The sequence below is a fragment of the Panthera tigris genome, chromosome A3, assembly GCF_018350195.1.
Source record: "Panthera tigris isolate Pti1 chromosome A3, P.tigris_Pti1_mat1.1, whole genome shotgun sequence".
NCBI classification, from domain to species: domain Eukaryota; kingdom Metazoa; phylum Chordata; class Mammalia; order Carnivora; family Felidae; genus Panthera; species Panthera tigris.
Window position 1 is genome coordinate 109,597,068 of NC_056662.1, and position 19,300 is coordinate 109,616,367.

The window sequence follows — 19,300 nt, forward strand, 5'->3', positions numbered from 1 at the left end:
AGAAGGCAAGAAGGAAGAAAAGCTTGCACTGAAACTGTGGTCTTTCAATCCGATTTCTTTTCCATGTAGATGGTTATTTAAACAGCACATTTCTTCTTGGTCAGGCCTTCCTACTGAAAACAGAAGTGGATCCCGGAAGCAGTGCTGTGCCTCTCTGACAGTCTTAACAGTCTTCAAAGGCTGCAGCCTGTAAACAAGTAATGTAAGTGTAGCCATCCAGGCAGAAGGAAGTGAAAGTCTAGCAAGACAGTCATTGGTTTTCTGGGGTGAAACTTCTTTTTTTTTAATTTTTTATTTTTTTTAGTGTTTATTCATTTTTGAGAGAGAGAGACAGAGAGGCAGAGCATGAGCAAGGGATGGGGAGAGAGAGAGGGAGACACAGAATCTGAAGCAGGCTCCAGGCTCTGAGCTGTCAGCACAGAACCTGACGTGGGGCTTAACCCCAGGAACCGTGAGATCACAACCTGAGCTGAAATCAGATGCTCAGCCAACTGAGCCACCCAGGCACCCCTCTGGGGTAAAACTTCTAAACAAGACAGAGGGAGACTGCATTGCTGGAAGACTTTTATTCAGCCTGTCGTTGGTTCTTTCCCAATGCAGGAACTTGTGGGCACACAGTCACTAGCATTCCAAACAACTTGATGAAGGAAATTCAAGAGGTTACTACCTGTGAGGTGATCAGATAGAACAGTGGGGGTGCTTGTCCCCAACCAGCCACATCGGTGTGGTTTCCTGAGTGGCCTTGCTGAAGAAGGCTGCTGCAGGGGGTCAATCCTTAATGGGCAGGAAGCTTCACTCTGTTCCCTCTCTCCAGGGTTGCCCAACACTTTCCAGATGAAGATCTTTCTGGAGGAGAGCAGAGGGAGAGGGCTGCCAGGTTCTCCTGTTCTGCCCCTGACCTTCCTCCCCTTTCTGAGACTGCTGCCTCCCTAACCCTGGACTTCATGAGTTACTCCAGTTTCCTTCCCAAAACTGCCCCTTTGCTTGAGCTACTGTGAATTGAGTTCCTGTTACTTGCAACTGAGAGAGTGTTAACCAATGCAGCCTCCTGTGGCCTGGCCCCTGCCTTGCTCCCCAGCTCTGTTCCTGGACACCTCACATTTCATGCTGTCACTCTCTCTGTGCATCGCTGCTTCCTGCCTCCTTGCCTTTGCTCCTGTCATTCCCTCTGCTGGGATATCTTTTCCATCTTTGTCTGGCTAAAACAGACAAACCCAGCTCAGGAAGCCTCCCCAAGCGTGCCTGTCAACTATCCTATCAGTCAGATGTTAGCTGTTTATCTTTGTGTCTCCCACACTGGCCTCTAAGCTCCTTGGGCAGAGACCAGATCTTATTCATCATCTCTGTACCCTGGTGTCTATTACCATGCCTGGCACACGATAGGTGTTTGTTGGAAGAAAACATGTTTGTTGAAAGAGATTCAAGAGGGTAAACTAAAAAAAGGGTTTCCGTTTCTGCAGAAGTGAGAGCAGAAGGTGAGGAGAAGAGTTACCCTGTGGGTGGGTCCCTGGAGAGGATTTTGGCCCTAGCCCTAGAAAAAGAGCGATTGTAACATACAGTAGTAGACGTCAGAAGGGCGTTCTAAACAGTGGTGCAGATTGGACGGAATTAGATCCTCTTTTTCTCTTGCCATCATATCATGTTTCTCTCTTCCTGAAATATCTCTGCCTCCCATTCTACCAGCGCCATTGTATTAGGGGTTGACACTGTTTGGGTGATTTACATTCAAAGTTCTCATTTCCTGTGTTCCATGTCCCTAGTGACATGTGTGAATTGTGTCCCCTAAAGAGAGGGACTCAGGAGGTTGCTGGAAAATGGGTGGGTCAGGATTTTGTATCCAGAGAGTCTAAATCTATCTGAGCAAATCGGAGAGGGCTCCAAAGAAGAGGTGGCATTTGGCTTGAGACTTGAAGCATAATGAGGAGTTTAACAAGAGGATGGCGAGCCCAGTGTGTTCAGGGAGCTACAGGGACTGTGGATGATAGATTAAAATCACTCATCTCAGGTCTCCTGGGTGGCTCAGTTGGTTGAACATCTGACTTTCGATTTTCTGCTCGGGTCATAATCCCAGGGTTGTGGGATGGAGCCCTGTGTCAGGCTTTTGCTGAGCATGGAGACTGCCTAAGATTCTCTCTTTCTCTCTCTCTCTCTCTCTCTCTCTGCCCCTCCCCCGCCCCTGTCTCTCTCTCTCTCTCTCTCTCTCTCTCTCAAAAAAAAAAAAAATCACTCATCTTAAGTGAGGGCAAGGTGGCCCGCCAGAGAATCAGGTGTAGGAATGGGGGGAAGTGCAGTGTACCTTGGACATTTAATAGACTCTTCACTTTGTACATTTAATAGGCCCTGGGAGCACACTTTGCAGAATTATACATATACTTTAAACTGTCAAGCTTGGTAGAGAACCTTCTATGCAGCCACCATTAACAAGAAGCAAAGTGGTTAAGTATATAGACCCTGGAGTCAGATTGTCTGGCTTTAATTCCCAGATCTGCCTCTACCAGCTCTGTGACCTTGGGCAAGTTATTTGACGCCTCCATGCCTTGGTTGCATGGTCTGTAAAACGAGCATAATAGTACCTCTCTCAGCAAGTCATAGGGGTAAGATGAGTGAGTTAATACATGAGAAGCCCGCAGAATAGTGCCCAGTGCGCAGCAAACACTCACGAACTGTCGGGCACTAGTATGATTTCATTTCTCATAAGGTTGTTTGCAATCACCAACCTTGCACTTAGTGCATGATCCCATGATAGTAATTACATGGTTTTAGTTGTTCATTTGGTGGTGTTTCCCGCTGGACTGTGAATTCCTCAAAGGCATTAGTTGAATAAATGTCTCTTTCCAAAGTAATTGAATTCATGCTTTCAAGCGTATTTCCTACTTACTACATTTACGTGTTGATAATCTAAGGGGAGAACTTTCCTTAGGATTGTGAGGGGGAAATAACATTCTTAGTTGGAAACTCCTTTGCGAGGCGGGAAAAATCTTTGCACACAGAAGCATTGTCTTCTTTATAAACCCAGGCCAGCCCCTTGAGATTGTTGCTGGAAAACTTGCTTCATGGAGATTTTGTCCTATTCAAAAGGGTTTAAGGAGCCCAGAGAAATAAGAAATATCTGAACCCTGAACCTTGTCCATTTGGCTGGACATTTTTAGCAGAGCCTTGTTATAAAACTTTTAGCAAAGAAACTTCTTTCAAAGGGCCCTAACTCCTGAAAGGTGGGAAAATTAAGTTAAGTGGAGTTTAGACATCACATGCACCCAGAGAAACTGGCCTGATGCTTCTTCTCGGCTTGTTTTGATTGCCTTGGAGGAGAAAGGGCACCGAGAAGCTTTTCTGCTGAGACCATGGAATGAAAGTTAAAGTTGCCTTAGGAGATTGGCTCTGAGTCTGCAGGACCCAGGAGCTCTGCAAAGGCTGGACCATAGCCCAGAGGGCAGACCCAGATTGTGTGTGTGTGTGTGTGTGTGTGTGTGTGTGTGTGTGTGTGTTTGTGTGTTTGTGAGAGAGCGAGAGAGAGAGAAAGAGATGGAGGTGAGGGTGGGGGTTCTAACTTCTAACCCTCCCCCACTCAGGAAGGCAGTAAAATAAGTCAGTTGGAAGACAGAGATCTGAATTCCCTTTGTATCTGCATGACCTTTCTCGAGACTGGTTTTTCTCTTTTGCCATTGGAGGGTTTGACGTGAATTGTCTGTAAGGTTCTGTTCCCAGTATTCAGATTCTGCCTTGGCCCCAGCATTGTTGGGCACAGTCTGGGTAGAGCAAGGTAGCATTTACTTCCAAGCTTCCCACATCATCCATCACCACCAGGACCCTTATCTCCAAACTGCTCTGTGCAACCCTGACTTGACCCAGCCCACTCCCACGCCAGCCTGCCCACTGCATCATGGGGCCACTCCTCTCTGTTGCCAGCAAGCTCCCAGAAGCCTCAGGGCTTTCTTGCCCCTGCTCATCTGCACCCTAAGGGGAGGCTCTTCATGCTCTCTCATCCCTTGATCTTCACGCCTACGGTGGGGAGAGGCCTGCTCCTCACCTCCTTTGCCTTTCCAGTCTCCCTCCTTCCTTCTGCAATGTCTCCAGCTCCCTTGGAGATCTGACCTCAGCCCTCCACCCTCATCACTGCTGTCTTCTCCCAACTGGATCACTTCTCATTCGCTGAAGCTGGTGAAGCTTGGCTCACTACTGGTCTCTCCATCCTGACTCACGCCATCAAATTTGGCGATTTGAACATCCACTCAGATGATTCTGGCAACTCCATAGTCCCCAGGTTCCTCGACGACCTCACCTCTGATGCTCCCTTCCTCCACGCACATACACTCAAATATTTGTTGGCCACATGTAGACAATGGGCCCACTTGGAGAAGTTTCATTTATCTTGAAAACTATGATACCTAAACTAGAGTGATCATATAATTTATTTTCCAAACTGGGACAGTATTGTGAATGAAAGAGGACACCAAAGTGATTTAGATTATATTATTTTTGCAAATATTTACGTATTGATGACCAATTGGCTTTTGTATTAAGGCCCCTATGAAATAATTATATTCAAAAACTATTTTCCCAAAATAAGTTTTTCTTCAAAAATTAAAAAATAACTGGGCGCCTGGGTGGCTCAGTTGGTTAAGCGTCTGACTTCGGCTCGGGTCATGATCTCACGGTTCGTGAGTTCCAGCCCTGCATCAGGCTCTCTGCTCTCAGCACAGAGGCCGCTTCAGATCCTCTGTCTTCCTCTCTCTCTGCCCCTCCCCCACTCATGCTCTCTTGCGCAAGTGCGCTCTCTCTCAAAAATAAACATTTTTTTTAAAAAAGACAAAAAATTTAAAAACACTTGTATGTGTACATATTTTTATGTATGTACATTGAAGAGACATTAAACAAAACTCTTTTGTATTGATTATCTGCATATTCAAACACATAGGCAGAGTAAGACTTCCTTGTACTTGTTTTAACTTCTTTAATTAGTTTCTTAGCTGAAGTTCTCACTAATTGTGTGTGTCACTGGTATCTTTATAAAGAATTTCCTTTTTGAAAATGTTTTTGTATTTGGAGGTTTTTGAACAAATCTGTTTGTAATCACTTTTGAAGTAAAATTTAGGGTTAAAGAATTTGAAACTGCTGACAAATAATGACTTGATTCCTCCCTGTAGACTTCAATGTTTTTAGTTGACAATATACTGTCTTTCCAGGTACCGAGAAATTTGGTAAGCTTGACACAAATTCTGCTAAATAGATATCTTCAAACTGTTTATGTTAAATATTTTGTCCCAAGTGTTGACACAGGTATAATCTTTTTGCCGCCATTCATGGTAGCAGCCTTCAACACACATTTTCACGAAACACAATTTGTCAGGTAAGTCATCTTTATTAAGGATTCTTTGGAACACTCCCCCATTACACACGGATTTCATATCCTAACAGATGAGTCCTTGGCAGGAGCTGGAAGTAGAAAGTGGAGCTCAACCAAACCCCATCCTGGCTTATCTGAATGCAACTATTAATGATCATATCTGGTTAACGACAAATGCAGCGCAAATGCTAAAACTGAATAGGACACAAGGCAACAGGCACAAACAGGGGCTCTCCCAGGAAACACCTATAACACTGACCCCTCAGAGGCAGCTCATGGTTCTCAATCAGTGGCAGCATAGCAGTATCGCCAGAGAGCTCTTCAAACAATACTGGTGTTCAGGCTCCACCCCCCGAGACCCAGATTCCATAGCTATTGGAATGGAGCCTGGGAACCAGCATTTTAGTCTCTAAGAGAGTCAAAGGTGCAGCTCAGGCCAAGAGCAGCCTCACGCACTGGTGTTAGGCCAGATCACCGTGGTCCTCCAGGGCCGTTCCTCAACTCCTAACGCTATAGGATGCAGGTACACAGTGATTCAGATGATAGAGAGGAGGGAGGTAAATCAGGAATGGCTATGCTGCTGCCACACTTTCTCTGCACCCCCATGGTTGTATTGTTACCATGGGCCAGGGGTGGGTGCATAGCAGGTGTTCTGAGAAACGAGAAGAGCGGAGGGTGGTCCTGCCATAAACCCTGTGAACATTAGCCATGATATGGTCAGAATGATTGCATGTAATCCTTTAAAACATTTAATGAAGCTACTCCTCTATTGTTATGATAAAAATGAAATTTGTTGAGGGTTACAGAATCGTAATTAGAAATAAAAATGGAAAAAAATCTCACAAAAGCTCTAGTGAAGCCTGTCTTAAGTTGTGCACTCGATTCTGAACATTTATTTTGAAAATAATCACCAAATGTAGATCCCCAGCACCCTCAAAATGATGTATCATTTTGCCTCATTCTATAAGTTTCTGATTATCTTTCTCACTCCAAGTTTCAAAGTATGAAAAACCACACAGGCAGAAAACAATCACAGCACATCCACTGTCCAAGCCCTACACGCCTTACTGCCCCATAATGCATTGGGGTTGTCCCAGAGCCAGTCGGGAAAGCAGCATCTGTCAGTGCTTCACCTGCTCTGAATTCAGTTTCGAGGCTGTGAGTTGAACTCTGTACAAATGTTCTGGATGACCTTGGGGACAAATTTGTACAGGTTGTCAAACTCGTCGACAAAGAAGGAATGGTCCTTGGCGGGGTGAGTGGCAATGACTTCCAGCTCGTCCTGCGCAGCCCATGCGACACCTATTGCGTAGGTGATCACTCCTGTGGGGACAAAGTTTAGATGAAGCAAAAGTGCCCAAGAAAAGGTACTGCTGATGAATCCTTGCCTTACTGTTGCTCTGTTGGCTATTGTGTTTGAATGCAAACAAATTCAAAATCAGAAGTGTTCCTCAAAGCATAACCACCTGCTATGTGCCAACAGTAACAAAATTGATAGAGCTGCCATCTCATAGGAGTTTAGAATCTTTGGGAGGAAAAAACCCAGACAAAATGGAATAAATAAGTAAGATGTTCATGTCCAAGGGCAGTAGAGGGTATTTTGGGACAAGTAAAACTTGGTGCCGTGTAGATGACATCACACAGTACATGCCTGCTCTACCTGTGTGTAGAGCCAAACAAAATCTGATTGATTGATTGATTGATTGATTTTTCAAAGATTGTATTTGTTTTTAAATCATCTCCATACCCAATGTGGGGCTTGAACTCACAACCCTGTGGTCAAGAGTCGTCAACTTGCTCCACTGACTGAGCCAGCCAGGCTCCCCTCAGTCTTAAATGCATCAAAAGTCAGTTTGAGATCTTAACGAAAACCGTGGAACTGAATTACTTTAGGCTTGAAGGTGACTTTACAAGCCATACAATGCAATGTCATTCCCAGCGCAGGAGCCCTTGCACAAGGACCCGGAGAGACGGTGACCCAGCGTCTGCTCCATCACTGGTATGAAGAAAGGCTTTCAAGACAAGGAAGTGCCCAACAGTGTTGGATGCTGCAGGGAGGTCATGTGGGATTAAGACAAACAAACAAAAATGCACATTGGATTTAGAAAACAAGACATAGGTAGAGTGGTGAGAGCAGTTTCAGGGAAGTAAGTAGATGCCAAAAACCCCAGATGAATTGCTGTGAGGTGAGAGTGAAAAAGAACAGAAGATGTGGACACAGCACATAGAACTGATCCTTTTCAAAAGTCTGGCTGCAAAGAGAAGGAGGTAGGTGGGAAGTGGAGCAGAACATGGTGTCAAAGAGTTTGGTTTTATTTTTTAGGGAGGGATCTCGGTGTGCCTAGATGCAAATGGGGAAGGGTGCTGGGGGGTTAAAGGTCTGGAGTGAGGAAAAAGAGTCCCTAGGGAGGAGAGGACAGACTCAGAGACTAGGCATCTGTCCTCAGTGGGAAACCTGGAAGACTCGCTGCTGGATGGTTCCTGATTGGGGTTGGGGGCAGCTGGTCAGCAGGAGCTTGAGGTTACTCTGCAAAAGCCTGTTCCCATGCCACCTGCAGGCTGGCAGAGTGGGGTCAGCTACTTGGCCATGAAGCAGAGGGGAGAGCCTGGGTGTGGCTCTCCTACCCAGCCACCCATGGCAGCCCGTGTCACCATCTTCCAAGCGCCCTGTTGTGTTGATTGGAGAGTCATCCACACCTCACATGGCTGTGGCCTAAGCTGCTTTTCAACTGTGGCTCGAAAAGCTGCATTTAAGCTGCCAGTCCCTTGTCTTACCTCTCCAGTGTCTTTTCTCTGGATGTTGTCTATGTTGTTGTCTACAAACACTAGCATTAGGCTTAAGAATGCTGCCAAGTGGCAGTGGGAACAGATGTGCTGCACAACGTGGCTTAGATCGGCTAAGCCCTCGTTTTGCACAAAGATTGAAAGGCTGCCCCCCAATAAAGGCAACACAAACAGTATTAGAAATTTAGCTTTTCAGATCCTTGAGTCCACCCTTGTAGAGAACCTTCCACTGGCAATTCTGACCAATGGTCAGCCAGCCTTGGCTTGGACACTCCTGGGGACACAACGCTCATTGCCTCCACATAATTTGCTTCTATTGTAAAGTTTCCCAGAACGTCTCTCTCAGTCTTCGCTGCTTCTAATGAGGAGGCCGAGGATATCCTCTGGGTGAGGCCCAAAGGATGTCCATTTAGGAAAATGAGTAAGAGTGGAGCTAAACATGAACTGGAGACAGATGTTTGGAGGTAGCAGGAGAGCCCTGGGCTTTCAGACAAAAGCTGGCCCATCTGGCTCTGCCCACTCACTTTGGAACTTAGAGAAGGCTGCGTCTCAGCTGTTTATCTTCACTCCGCTGACATGAGCCCAAGGGAGGCTGTGACTGCTGGCCGACTTGCAGGCCATCTACCATTTTGCTGTTGAATACCCCCCGTAGGCTCTACAAGGGCAAATCACTGGGAAGACTCTGCCTGAACCTGGTGTCTGGTTACTTTGGTTCCCAGAAGGCAGAACTGCTGGTTCATGAAGGCTTGTTTATTTTTCCCCCTCCTTGTTTAGGGAAGGATTAAAGCAGCTTTAAAGAATACTGAAAATCTTGCAAACTAACGGAAATCAAATGCAGGCGCAGAAGAAGGGGACAACCCTGGCCCTGAGTGAGTCTTCTACCCTAGTATGTATCTGTCCAGTCTTTGGTGTTCACGGACAACTCAGTTTACTTTGGTTATCCTTACTATTATTACTAGCACTTGGGTTTTTGCCAGTTGTTTGTATTTTTGTGATGTTTTATGGTACTTTTCAAAATGGTGATTCAACTTGATTCTGTGAAAAAGGCATTTAATGGGACTGATTTTCTAAACAGCTCAATTTTCATAGTTTTAATTTTTTTAGTTTATTTTTTGAGAAAGAGCGAGAGCGAGAGCAAGAGAGAAAGAGAGACAGAGAAAGTGAACAGGGGAGGGGCTGAGAGGGTGGGGAAGAGAGAATCCCAAGCAGGCTCCGCACGTCAGCGCACAGCCCAATGTGGGGCTCAAACTCACAAACCATCAGAGCATGACTTGAGCTGAAATCAAGAGGCAAATGTTTAAACTGGCTGAACCACCCAGGCACCCCTCATTTTTCATAGTTTTAAACTTTCTGTTGCCCTCTTACAAATTTTTATTCAGAAATATCTCTTTAAGTATTTTGGATGAAAATTTCTTTGAGGTTTCCTCAAAACCCCCAACATCTGGCTAGCAGCTACTTACAAAAATTAGTACTTTTCTTTTAAAACACTAGTTTTCGGGGCGCCTGGGTGGCTCAGTCGGTTAAGCGGCCGACTTCAGCTCAGGTCATGATCTCACATCCGTGAGTTTGAGCCCCGCGTCAGGCTCTGTGCTGACAGCTCAGAGCCTGGAGCCTGTTTCAGATTCTGTGTCTCCCTCTCTCTGACCCTCTCCTGTTCATGCTCTGTCTCTCTCTGTCTCAAAAATAAATGTTAAAAAAAAAAATTTAAAACACTAGTTTTCTTCAAATTTCTAACACAATTTGGTGGCCTTCAATAGAGACTAAAATAATGAGCCAAATTCCTTTTTAATGCATTACAACTTCGCGTGTAATGCCTCAGAGTGTTGGACGCAAAGGAGAAGGTTAATGTTCCCAGTCATCTGCAGGCCTTGTGTTTGCCATGACACTTTGTAAACCATCGTGGTACTCCCCACCTTGTTCCTTCTTTGCTGCTCATAGAGGCCTGTAGTGCTTACCAGCACCTCAAATACATTCCCCATGGTTTTGGGCATTTTATTAAATGGTGGACAAAAACAGTGCATAAAAAGACAGCCCCGGGGTGCCTGGTGGCTCAGTTGGTTAAGCTACTGACTCTTGATTTCTGCTCAGGTTATGATCTCATGGTTCATGAGTTTGAGCCATGCAAACAGCCACAGCTGTGCTGTGCTGACGGCAGAGAGCCTACTTCGGATCCTCTGTTCCCCTCTCCCTCTGCTCCTCCCCTGCTTGCGCTCTCTCTCTCTCTCAAATATAAATAAATAAATAAATAAATAAATAAATAAATAAATAAATAAATAAAATGTTTATAAATATATATAAATATAAATAAATAACATATTTATAAATGCATATAAATATATAAAAATACAAATAAATAAAATATTTAAATAAAACGTATTTAAAATAAATAAATAAAATAAAACAAAATAAAAAGACAGCCCCCTCCTTGTCCCTCACTGGGACTGGTCAGCAAGACCAGCTTACCCTTGTGATGGGCAACCATGGCCGGTATTCGGACGTCATCATAGGATCTCCCATCAGTGATGAGGATCATTAACTTCCTCTTGTTGGGTTTGGACTTCTTGAAGAGCTGTTCCAGGGCATAGTTGATGGCGGCCCCCGTGCTGGTCCCACCACTCCAGTATCCCACCCTCTTGATGGCATTGAGGATGTCAGACTTGGTGTTGTAATCGTCAAATCCAAATTCCAGCCGCTGCTCGTAGGTGTATTGCACAGCCCCGATTCGCGTGTCTATGTCCGAAATCTCAAACTCTTTGCTGAGGTTGGCCACAAACTGGAGAACCGTGCGGAAGTTGCCTGTCCCCACGCTGCTGGAGCCGTCGATGACGAAGCCAATGTCGGCCGAGTTCAAGCAGGTCTTGCTACAGGCCAGTCTGTCGGTGTCGCAGACCCGCTTCACCAGGGCTTGCACTGTCTTGTGGAGGCTGAACCAGCTCTGCACATTGAGCGAGTAGAAGCCATTTGTTCTGCACACAGCCTGGAAGACAGAGGGAAGGGACACTCGCCATGTCAGGTGTCACATTCTCCAGGCTGTTGTCACTACCCCGACCAGCAAGGCAGGTGAAGAAAGAAGCGAACAGACTCTTGTTTTCTGCACTCTTCTTCCTAATGCTCTTTCTTCACCACGGTTCCCCCAGTCAGGTGCTCACTGGGGCAAAGATCCCTCAAGTTATCTCTGGACTCAGCCTTACTCCCTCAGCTGGCTCTCCGCTTTAGGGGAGAGCTATCACTTAAGCAAATCCTTAGAGAGAGGTGAATCACTCATTTCAGCTTTGTACCTGTGCCTCCCTGGGCCCCTCAGTTCATTTGTACTGGCAGCCGGCCATGAGATTGGCACACCAACATATGGCGCCAACATATGAGAGGATTAAAGAAAGTTTTTGTTCTGATGGGGAAAACGAGATACAGGAGAAATAGCTGAAGAAATGTTTCTGGAGCAGCCTTGCACCCAGCAACAAGGGGTCCCATACGTATGTAAGGAGTCATGCTAGAAGTTCTCGGAGAGATTCTCTCATAACCCCCTGCCCTCATCCTAAAAGGAGGATATAACCCCTCTTCGTGAAGGAACAAACTGGGGGCCGGCTGTGAAGGGACATCCCTGAGTCCCTAAGATGGGAACACAAGTCTCTCTGCCTGCAAAACCCAAATTCTGTCCTCCAGATGACCCTGCCTCCAGACAAATGAGTATTTATTGACTTGTGCCCAAGCGTGTTCCAGAAAAAATTTAAGGTAGCTACAAATAAACATTGAGCAACCTGACTGGTGTGCTCCTGGAAGGGACCAGGTTTGTGTTCCTAAAGTGAAGTGTTTCCTCCTTGCCGCTGTCTGTCCGGGGGTCACAGAGAGAGTCACAGACCTGGTGACTACAGATGAAGCAGTAAGATTAACAATTTATTTTAAAACAAGAAATGGCTTTAAAATATCCTAGGAAATGTTTTTAATTGGTTTGCAAAAACCTAAAAGGGGTTTATAAAACTTTCCATGAACTAGGTGGTATTTGAGATGAGTGTCCAGGTTGAGCTGAGTTCTAGCCAGTGGAGGGAAAGGAGGGAGACCCACCAGGCACTGGCTGAGGTCATGGAGGGAGAGGGCAGTGGTGCTTGGCGTGGGCAGGAGATGGGTCGGGACCACACTCCAGAAGGCCTCAAGAGTATGGGGGACAATGAAGGGTTTGGAGCAAGGACCCCTCCGGACTGGAAGAGCTCTCCATAAACAGGAGTTGGGCTTCATTGTGGAATCTAAACTAGACTGGGGAGCCCTAAGTGGGGAGACAGACCAGATGCAGAGTGCTAGCGTGACCCAGGGAGGTGGCACTGGGAGTTATCGAGGCCTCTGGGACAGCTGTGGGGCCATTCATGTGAAGTCCAGAGGAGGAATAAATTTGGTGGGAAAGATGGCACTCAAGCTTTTTACATGTAAGTTTCAAAGCTCTTCATGACATCAGGTGGAGGGAAGTCAATTGGCTGGAAACAGATGGAAACAGAGCTCAGGAGAGACCGGGGTTGGGGACAGATGAGGATATTGTTGCTTGTGACTTGTGAGTGAGGGTGGCGGCTGTGGCCTGGGAGGACTCTGTGGGGAGAAAGCCCAATGAGAGGGGAGGAGAGGGCCAAGCACTGAGTCCGGGCAAGTCGGGTGCAAGACAGGAAAGGGTAGAGAGAGCAAAGGAGATAAGAGCCACGCTGTGTCCTGGAAGTCAAGGGAGATGAGAATTTCAAGGACGATGAAGTGGTCAGCAGATTGGTGCAGGAGGTTGAGCCCTGTGAGATCTGGAGACACAGACCATCAAAGCTAGAAGGGCGTCAAAGACAAACCGGTACAACGTATTCCTCCCTCCTTTCTTTTCCGTTTCAAGCTGGGGCCTTTTCCTTGGAGGCAGGTTTATGTGGAGTCCCACTGTGTAAAACATACAAAAGGTGAGCTTCTCCAGGGGAGTGGGCGCAGAGGCCTGGCTCCCCGTCTATCCTGCTCCTGTCTGCTGCCAGCCATCTCCACAGAAACCATGAGCAGAGTTTGGAAACCTGATCTGCCTGACCTGATTCAATGCCTTTCTTTTCTTGTTTATTGGGTTGGTTTAATCTGCAGTGTGTGTGTATGTGTGCATGCACATGTGTGTGAGCAAGTGGACACATGTGGCTGTGTGTGTGCTCACATGAGGCCTCACCAGGTGGCCTGGTGGAGGTCCTCTGTGGCCATGGAAAGAGCCTGGGGAAGCCTCTATTGGAGACTTGGGGACACTGCTTCTCCCGAGGGGCTGTTGTTGGCCTCAGTTCACCAGGTGGGTGTGGGGTCTTGCTCTGAGAGGGTAAGTCTGGGTTCCAGACTTACTAGCCCCTCACTAGGGGCTCCCCTACCTAGAAGAGAGCTCAATCCTTCTTCAAAAGTAGGAGAACAGCCTTGATGGCAGTTACAGCTTTGCAAAGTGCGGCAGATCCTGACGGTGGGCGGGTCCCTTGGGCAGTTACGTACCTTATGAGAGAAGTTGGGCTCCACCACGTACTGCTTCTCGTTTTCAGTGGCGCCTTCGATGGTGATGAAGAAAATATTGATTCCTGACTCCCTTGCAAACCTCGAAGCCTCCTCCACCTTGTCGGTGGGCCAGCCATCCACAATCACCACGGCCACGTTGGGAGCACTGCCTCTGTTCCCATTAGCTTTGGAAAAGAAGTTCTTGGTCACAAAGGAGATGGCCCGGCCTGGAAGAAAAAGAAACCTCATGCTTGGAGTGCTTAGAAATGCACGCAAGATCCCAGTGGTGTAAAGAGAGCCAGAAAAACCCATTCATTCTCTTCTTTTGTTTGTTGGTTCCCCCCACCCCCACCAGCTTTTTTTTTTTAAAACCACATTAACTATTTTGAGGTGTACAATTCAGTGGTATTAAGTACATTCACAATGTTGTAAAACCACGACCACTAACCATTTCCCTCCCCCATGTCACTTTAAGCCTTTAACTTCTAATTGTCTTTTATTTAAAAAAAAGTGTTAGGGACCAGCAAACAGATGAGAAAGACTTTCATGGGAATAAAAGGGTCCCCTCTTTGCCTGCATGCTGGAACCATGCTATGCTCTTTCTGGGAGCATGGGGTGGGAGGGGTTGACCTGGAGAGACAGGAGCCTTTTCTCCACCTCCTGTCACTGGGGGTCAGCCAGCCTGGTGCTCTAGGGGCTGCTGGGTGTGGAAGGCTACATTCGAGGTTGAGTGGTGTCTTTTGTCCAGTTAGGGGCACAGGTCTGGCTGGCGAGGGAAGCACTGCACCTGCTAAGAACTGAGGGACTGCGTTCTAGCCCTGGCTGTGCTGCCTACTGGCTGTGTGGGCCCAGGTGGGTCACTCCGGGCCTCTGGGCCTGGATTCCCATTTCAGCTGAAAGCCACAGTTGTAAGACGTAATGGAGCCTCCCAGCCTGCCTTTCCAAAGCACATGTTTCACACCACATAGGACCTCAGGGATTTTTCAGTCAAGCAGGGTGACAATTGTCTCCGTTTGCTGGGACTTTCCCAGTTTAAGCGCTGAAAGCCCCATATGTTCCTGGGCAGATTGGGATGACCAGGTCACCCTAGAGTTAGCATAACTGCATACAGTAAGGTGGTGCTCTTAACCCGGGCTCTGTGGACCCCTGGGGGCAATGGGCATGTGTATCCACAAATTCCCTGAAATTATACACAACATTTTGTGTATAAAAGTATTTATTTGGGTAGAGGAGTAGCTTTCAGGAGATACTCAAAGGAGTCTTCAATCTAAATAAAAGTTAAGAACAACCATCTTAAGACTTTAGGATTAACATCATTTCACTCAATGCTTTTTGGTTTTGGCCAATATCCTGGCTCCACGGGTTAATCTTAACCTGTCAAAGGAAGGATCAAATGATCACACATTCAGTTGCTGGAGAAAAGTCTTGGAAAACCCATGTGATCTGGCTGCAGGGAGCACAGTTGCTAAGGGAAAACCTGGCTGCTGAGAACTGCCTTCACAGCCAAGGGACATGTCCCTCAAGGCCCAAGGCACCTGGCAGTCCCCTCTGGCTTAATGTTAGATGCCTGTAAACAGAGCATACCCCTGGCCTCACCCAGTCTTAAATTTGGAGGCCACAGTCCATTACTGCTCAACCCACATTGCATCCACCTTCTAGCACATCTTGGAAGCAGAGGCTGGAAATCTGAAAACTACATTGTTGAGACTCCCTTGCAACTACAGCCCTGGATTTGTTCTAGTTTCATGAATCGATGTGCATACATGAAATTTAGAAGATTGAAGAGAGGCAGAGACTGTATTTTGGACTCTGCTCTTTCTGCTTATGAGCATCTGTAGGGTACTTGACTTCTTGGGTGGTGCCAGAGGAACTTATGTCTGCTGTCTAGCTTTGTTGCCATTGAGGTGGCAGGGTGCAGAACATTCTTTCTGTGCATGTGAATGGAGCAGGCAAGGCCTGGTTGGGGGGCTGACCACCGTAGCAGGAACTTCCTGACTGTGGTGGCTTCCTGGCTAAATCAGGTTCCTGAAGAGGCTCTGCTGGCAGAATTGAGAATGTGATTTCCTGATCTTGGAAGAGGCAGCAGCTCCTTGGAGGTCCAAGTTTTGCAGGAAGACTTTAGAAAACATCTCTCAAAGTTCAACCTAGAGTTCATTTCTTCAGTCCTTTTGATTATCTTCAAAACCATTTAATACCTAGGAATAAACCCCTTTCTGCTTGAACCAGTTGAAATGGGTCCTGTTCTCTGAACCCAAACTCTGATCAGTACAGGGCAGGGATAGAACATGTTATCTGCTGAAAAAGGTATATGATTTTATTAAGACACCACTCTAATCCCATCAAGAACATAGGGTGTCTTCAGAAGTTTTAAAGTTTTGCTTCATGATACATTACTGCAATATGACTGATATAAGTATTCAATTGAAAACAAATCAGAAATAAACTCTATCGGGGCACCTGGGTGGCTCAGTCAGTTAAGCATCTGACTCTTGACTTCGGCTCAGGTCATGATCTCATAGCTCATGGGTTCGAGCCCCATGTCGGGCTCTGGTCTGGCAGGGCAGAGGCTGCTTGGGATTCTCTCTCTCTCCCTCTCTCTCTGCTCCTCCCCTGCTCACATGCTGTCTCTCTCTCAAAATAAATAAATAAACTTTTTTAAAAAAAGAAATTAAGTCTATTATGTTTGCAATGTGGTAATACTGATTTGGGGTCCCGGAGAGCAGTGACTTGGCTAATGTTTATTTAGCATTTTTCAAAGATCAAGGGCTTTTTCATTTGCCAGATACTAACATACTGGTCCACAGAGATGTACAATGAAGCAGAGAACAAAATAATCAGACTTGTAGTAACTTCAAAGAAGTTCCTTCAGAGTCAGTTCTATTCTCTGTGTGCTCCATGCCAAGCAACTGTGGCTCACTTCTCCATTTCTTTGGGTTTCAATGATACAAAGAGGTTCCCTGAGAAGTAGATAGCCCTCCCAGTGCCCCCAAAGCCAGACTACCATTTATGAATTGAAACGCTGGCATAGGCTTACTGGCAACCTTTGAGTTTGGTTAGTATGAAAGGGTTCCCCAAAGCCTGGATAGCTCCTGGTGAACTGGCAAAATGGTTTCTGGACACACTGAGGGCTAGACTTGGACTTCTGGTAAACCCCCCACCCCTAACCACCAAGGTGCAGACATCTCAGGAGACTCAGCTTGAAACAAGGAACCTGTCTCTGTTTCCAGAGTCAACACTAGAACAGGGGAGCTCATTGGAAGAAGATTCCCAAGGGGCACTGTGGAGCTTTCTGAGTGGAGCTGGTTATAACATTTAATGTTAAATAGTTTATGGCTTGTCAGTCAATTAGGAAACAGTTACAATAGCAGTCCTGCTTGTCCTGAAGAAAACTGCCAACCTGAGGAACCAGGCATGCTGGAACTCTTCAGCGTATGTGTAGTGATGATTCTTACCCCTGAATCCATGATGATACCTTAGAAAAGATACAATTCATTTGTATATGTGTGTCATTTCTTGATGGATTATTATTATTATTTTTCCTCCTCCTATATAGGATGTTAGAAGACAATCACACAGAGGGAGAACCGTGGAAGCAAGCTAGAATGATCTGAATTCGGTCACATACCTGCATTGGAAAGCCCTCCTCTCTGGGTGATTTTCTCTATGGCAGTTCTCAGATCCCGGGAATTCATGTGAGTTCTGAGGTTAAACTGGGCAGAAGGGTTGTCTCTGGAGAGTGAGAACAAGAAATAAAAATTAGCTGGAAAGAGAACATGTTATGTGCTGAAAAGGTATATGGTTTTATTAAGACACCACTCTAATCCCATCAAGGATATAGGGTGTCTTGTGAAGTTTTAAAGTTGTACTCCATGATTACATTACTGCAATGTGATTGATCTAAGTATTCAATTGAAAACAAATCAGAAATCAACTCTAAAATCCAACTCTAAAATCCTTTGGAGGAAAGCAGAAATCAGTCTATTCTTTTATATATGAATAGAATGAAGCCGCTTCAAAGCCTTGAGCTGGATTTCATAAAATGCCCCACTGTGGACAGAAGGAACAATGAGATGGGGAGACTGGGGTCCTCTTCAGTGTGTGTAGAGAAAAGTGGTCTGTTTTAGGACTCAGGGTTCTAGTTTTGAGTGTGCTATTTCCTAGCTGTGTGACCTTGGGAAGTTGTTTAACTTTTCTCGGCTTCAACTTCCTCATCTAGGTAAAAGCAAAGATTGTGACATTCAGATTTCTAAAAAAACCAGGATGATAGTCAAGTGGGATTCTGCAAATGTGTAGGTGTCCCCAGGTTGCCCCAGACCCTCCTCTCCAGGGAGACAATCCCAGCTGGCAGCCACTGCCTGGGTCACCCCTCCACTGGAATTGCGCCTTAACAGTGTTGTCCAGGAGAGGACATCCCTTTATTTTTTCATTTTGTGGTGCCTGTGACTGGGTGAGAATATTCAAATCTTACGCAAAAGGTTAATCTATTAACCAAAAGGTCAGCTGGAGATGAGGTGGAGTGAATTAAATGGAGAAAGAGAAGGAGAATCCTTCTCTAGAGACGAGTCTCTGTGGGTAAGCTGGGCGTACAGGCATGGGAGTAGCTGAGCAGAGGGTGTGGATACCTTTTATGACCAGGTTGGGGAGGGGGGGTCTATCGGGTGGGTGTTTGCACCCACACCCACGATGAAGTGGGGAAGCACAGTATGAGCACATCTCACGATGCACTGACTTCTCACGATGCGCCGTTGGCGCGGCTTCATGTGAGTGTGACCTCTAAGGTCACGTGGGCCCCCCACTCCAGAAAAGCCAGTGCTCGGTTCAGTGCTCTGATGCTGCCATCTTGAAATCCTTAGTTTTTAAAACAGGGCCCAGCAAATCATGTAACAGGTCATGCCTGCAGTTTACTAAGCCTTCAAGGGAAGGGAGAAGACTTTTTTCTGTTTGTTTATTTATTTTGAGAGAGAGGGCCAGTGCAAGTGGGGAAGGGGCAGAAAGAGAGGGGGGCAGAGAATCCCAAGCACTAATAGCGTGGAGCCCTACGCAGAGCTCGAACTCACGGAACTGTGAGATCATGACCTGAGCTGAAACCCAGAGTCAGGGGCCTAACTAACCGAGCCACCCAGACGTTCCAGGAGAAGACTTTAAAAAGCAGCCTTTCCACAAGCACCTGGAGTAGGTCCCAGGAGAAGCAGCTTTAGGCGGTTTAGGCGGGTTTAGGCGGGAATTCCAAGGGGACTTACAGTGGATTCTTAGCAAGTCCTCTAGGAGACCTGGCAGTGTGGTCACCAGGAAGCCAGTTCCTTAGGACTGAGAGGAGACATCTTCTGTCTCTCTCCCTGCTTCCCTCCCCTACTCTGCCCATGATTCCCACTTTTCTAGGTATCTCAAGGTGATCTATGTCGGAGGAGAACTCTTGGGAGACTGGCAGTGTGACCCTCTGTCCTCCATTTTATTAGTAAACGTGAGGGACATGGGCTGGTTCTCAGACCAAACCAAAGTGCCCAGAAGGCATGCTTGTCTCGGTGAGAGGCAGGACAGGCTCCATTCAGGGAAGATGAGGGAGGTTTAAAAGCAGCTCAGTGACGTGAGTGTTGGGGCCAAACCCAACCAGAGAAATGCCACCAGGTGAAAACCAAGTTCTAGTTTAGGATTCAACAAGAACAAACAACAACAAAGCAAACTGGAGAATGGGGAAATGTGGGC

General features: G+C 46.5%; 1 protein-coding gene across 3 annotated transcripts in view; it reads right to left on the bottom strand.

Moving 5' to 3' along the window:
* Positions 1-489: 489 nt before the first annotated feature.
* The window catches only part of VIT (vitrin), a 109,854-nt gene continuing 91,043 nt past the window's right edge, over positions 490-19,300 (bottom strand). For 2 of the 3 annotated variants that reach the window (XM_007082426.2, XM_042982176.1), the window contains 4 exons: positions 17,223-17,326; positions 13,598-13,824; positions 10,592-11,105; positions 5,340-6,667 (listed from right to left, as the gene is read on the bottom strand). In XM_007082426.2, coding sequence (XP_007082488.1) covers positions 6,489-6,667; positions 10,592-11,105; positions 13,598-13,824; positions 17,223-17,326 — 1,024 coding nt within the window. In that variant the 3' untranslated portion in view covers positions 5,340-6,488. Of the gene's footprint in view, positions 847-5,339; positions 6,668-10,591; positions 11,106-13,597; positions 13,825-17,222; positions 17,327-19,300 lie in introns of those variants that run through there. The other variant, XM_042982175.1, reaches the window with a different exon arrangement.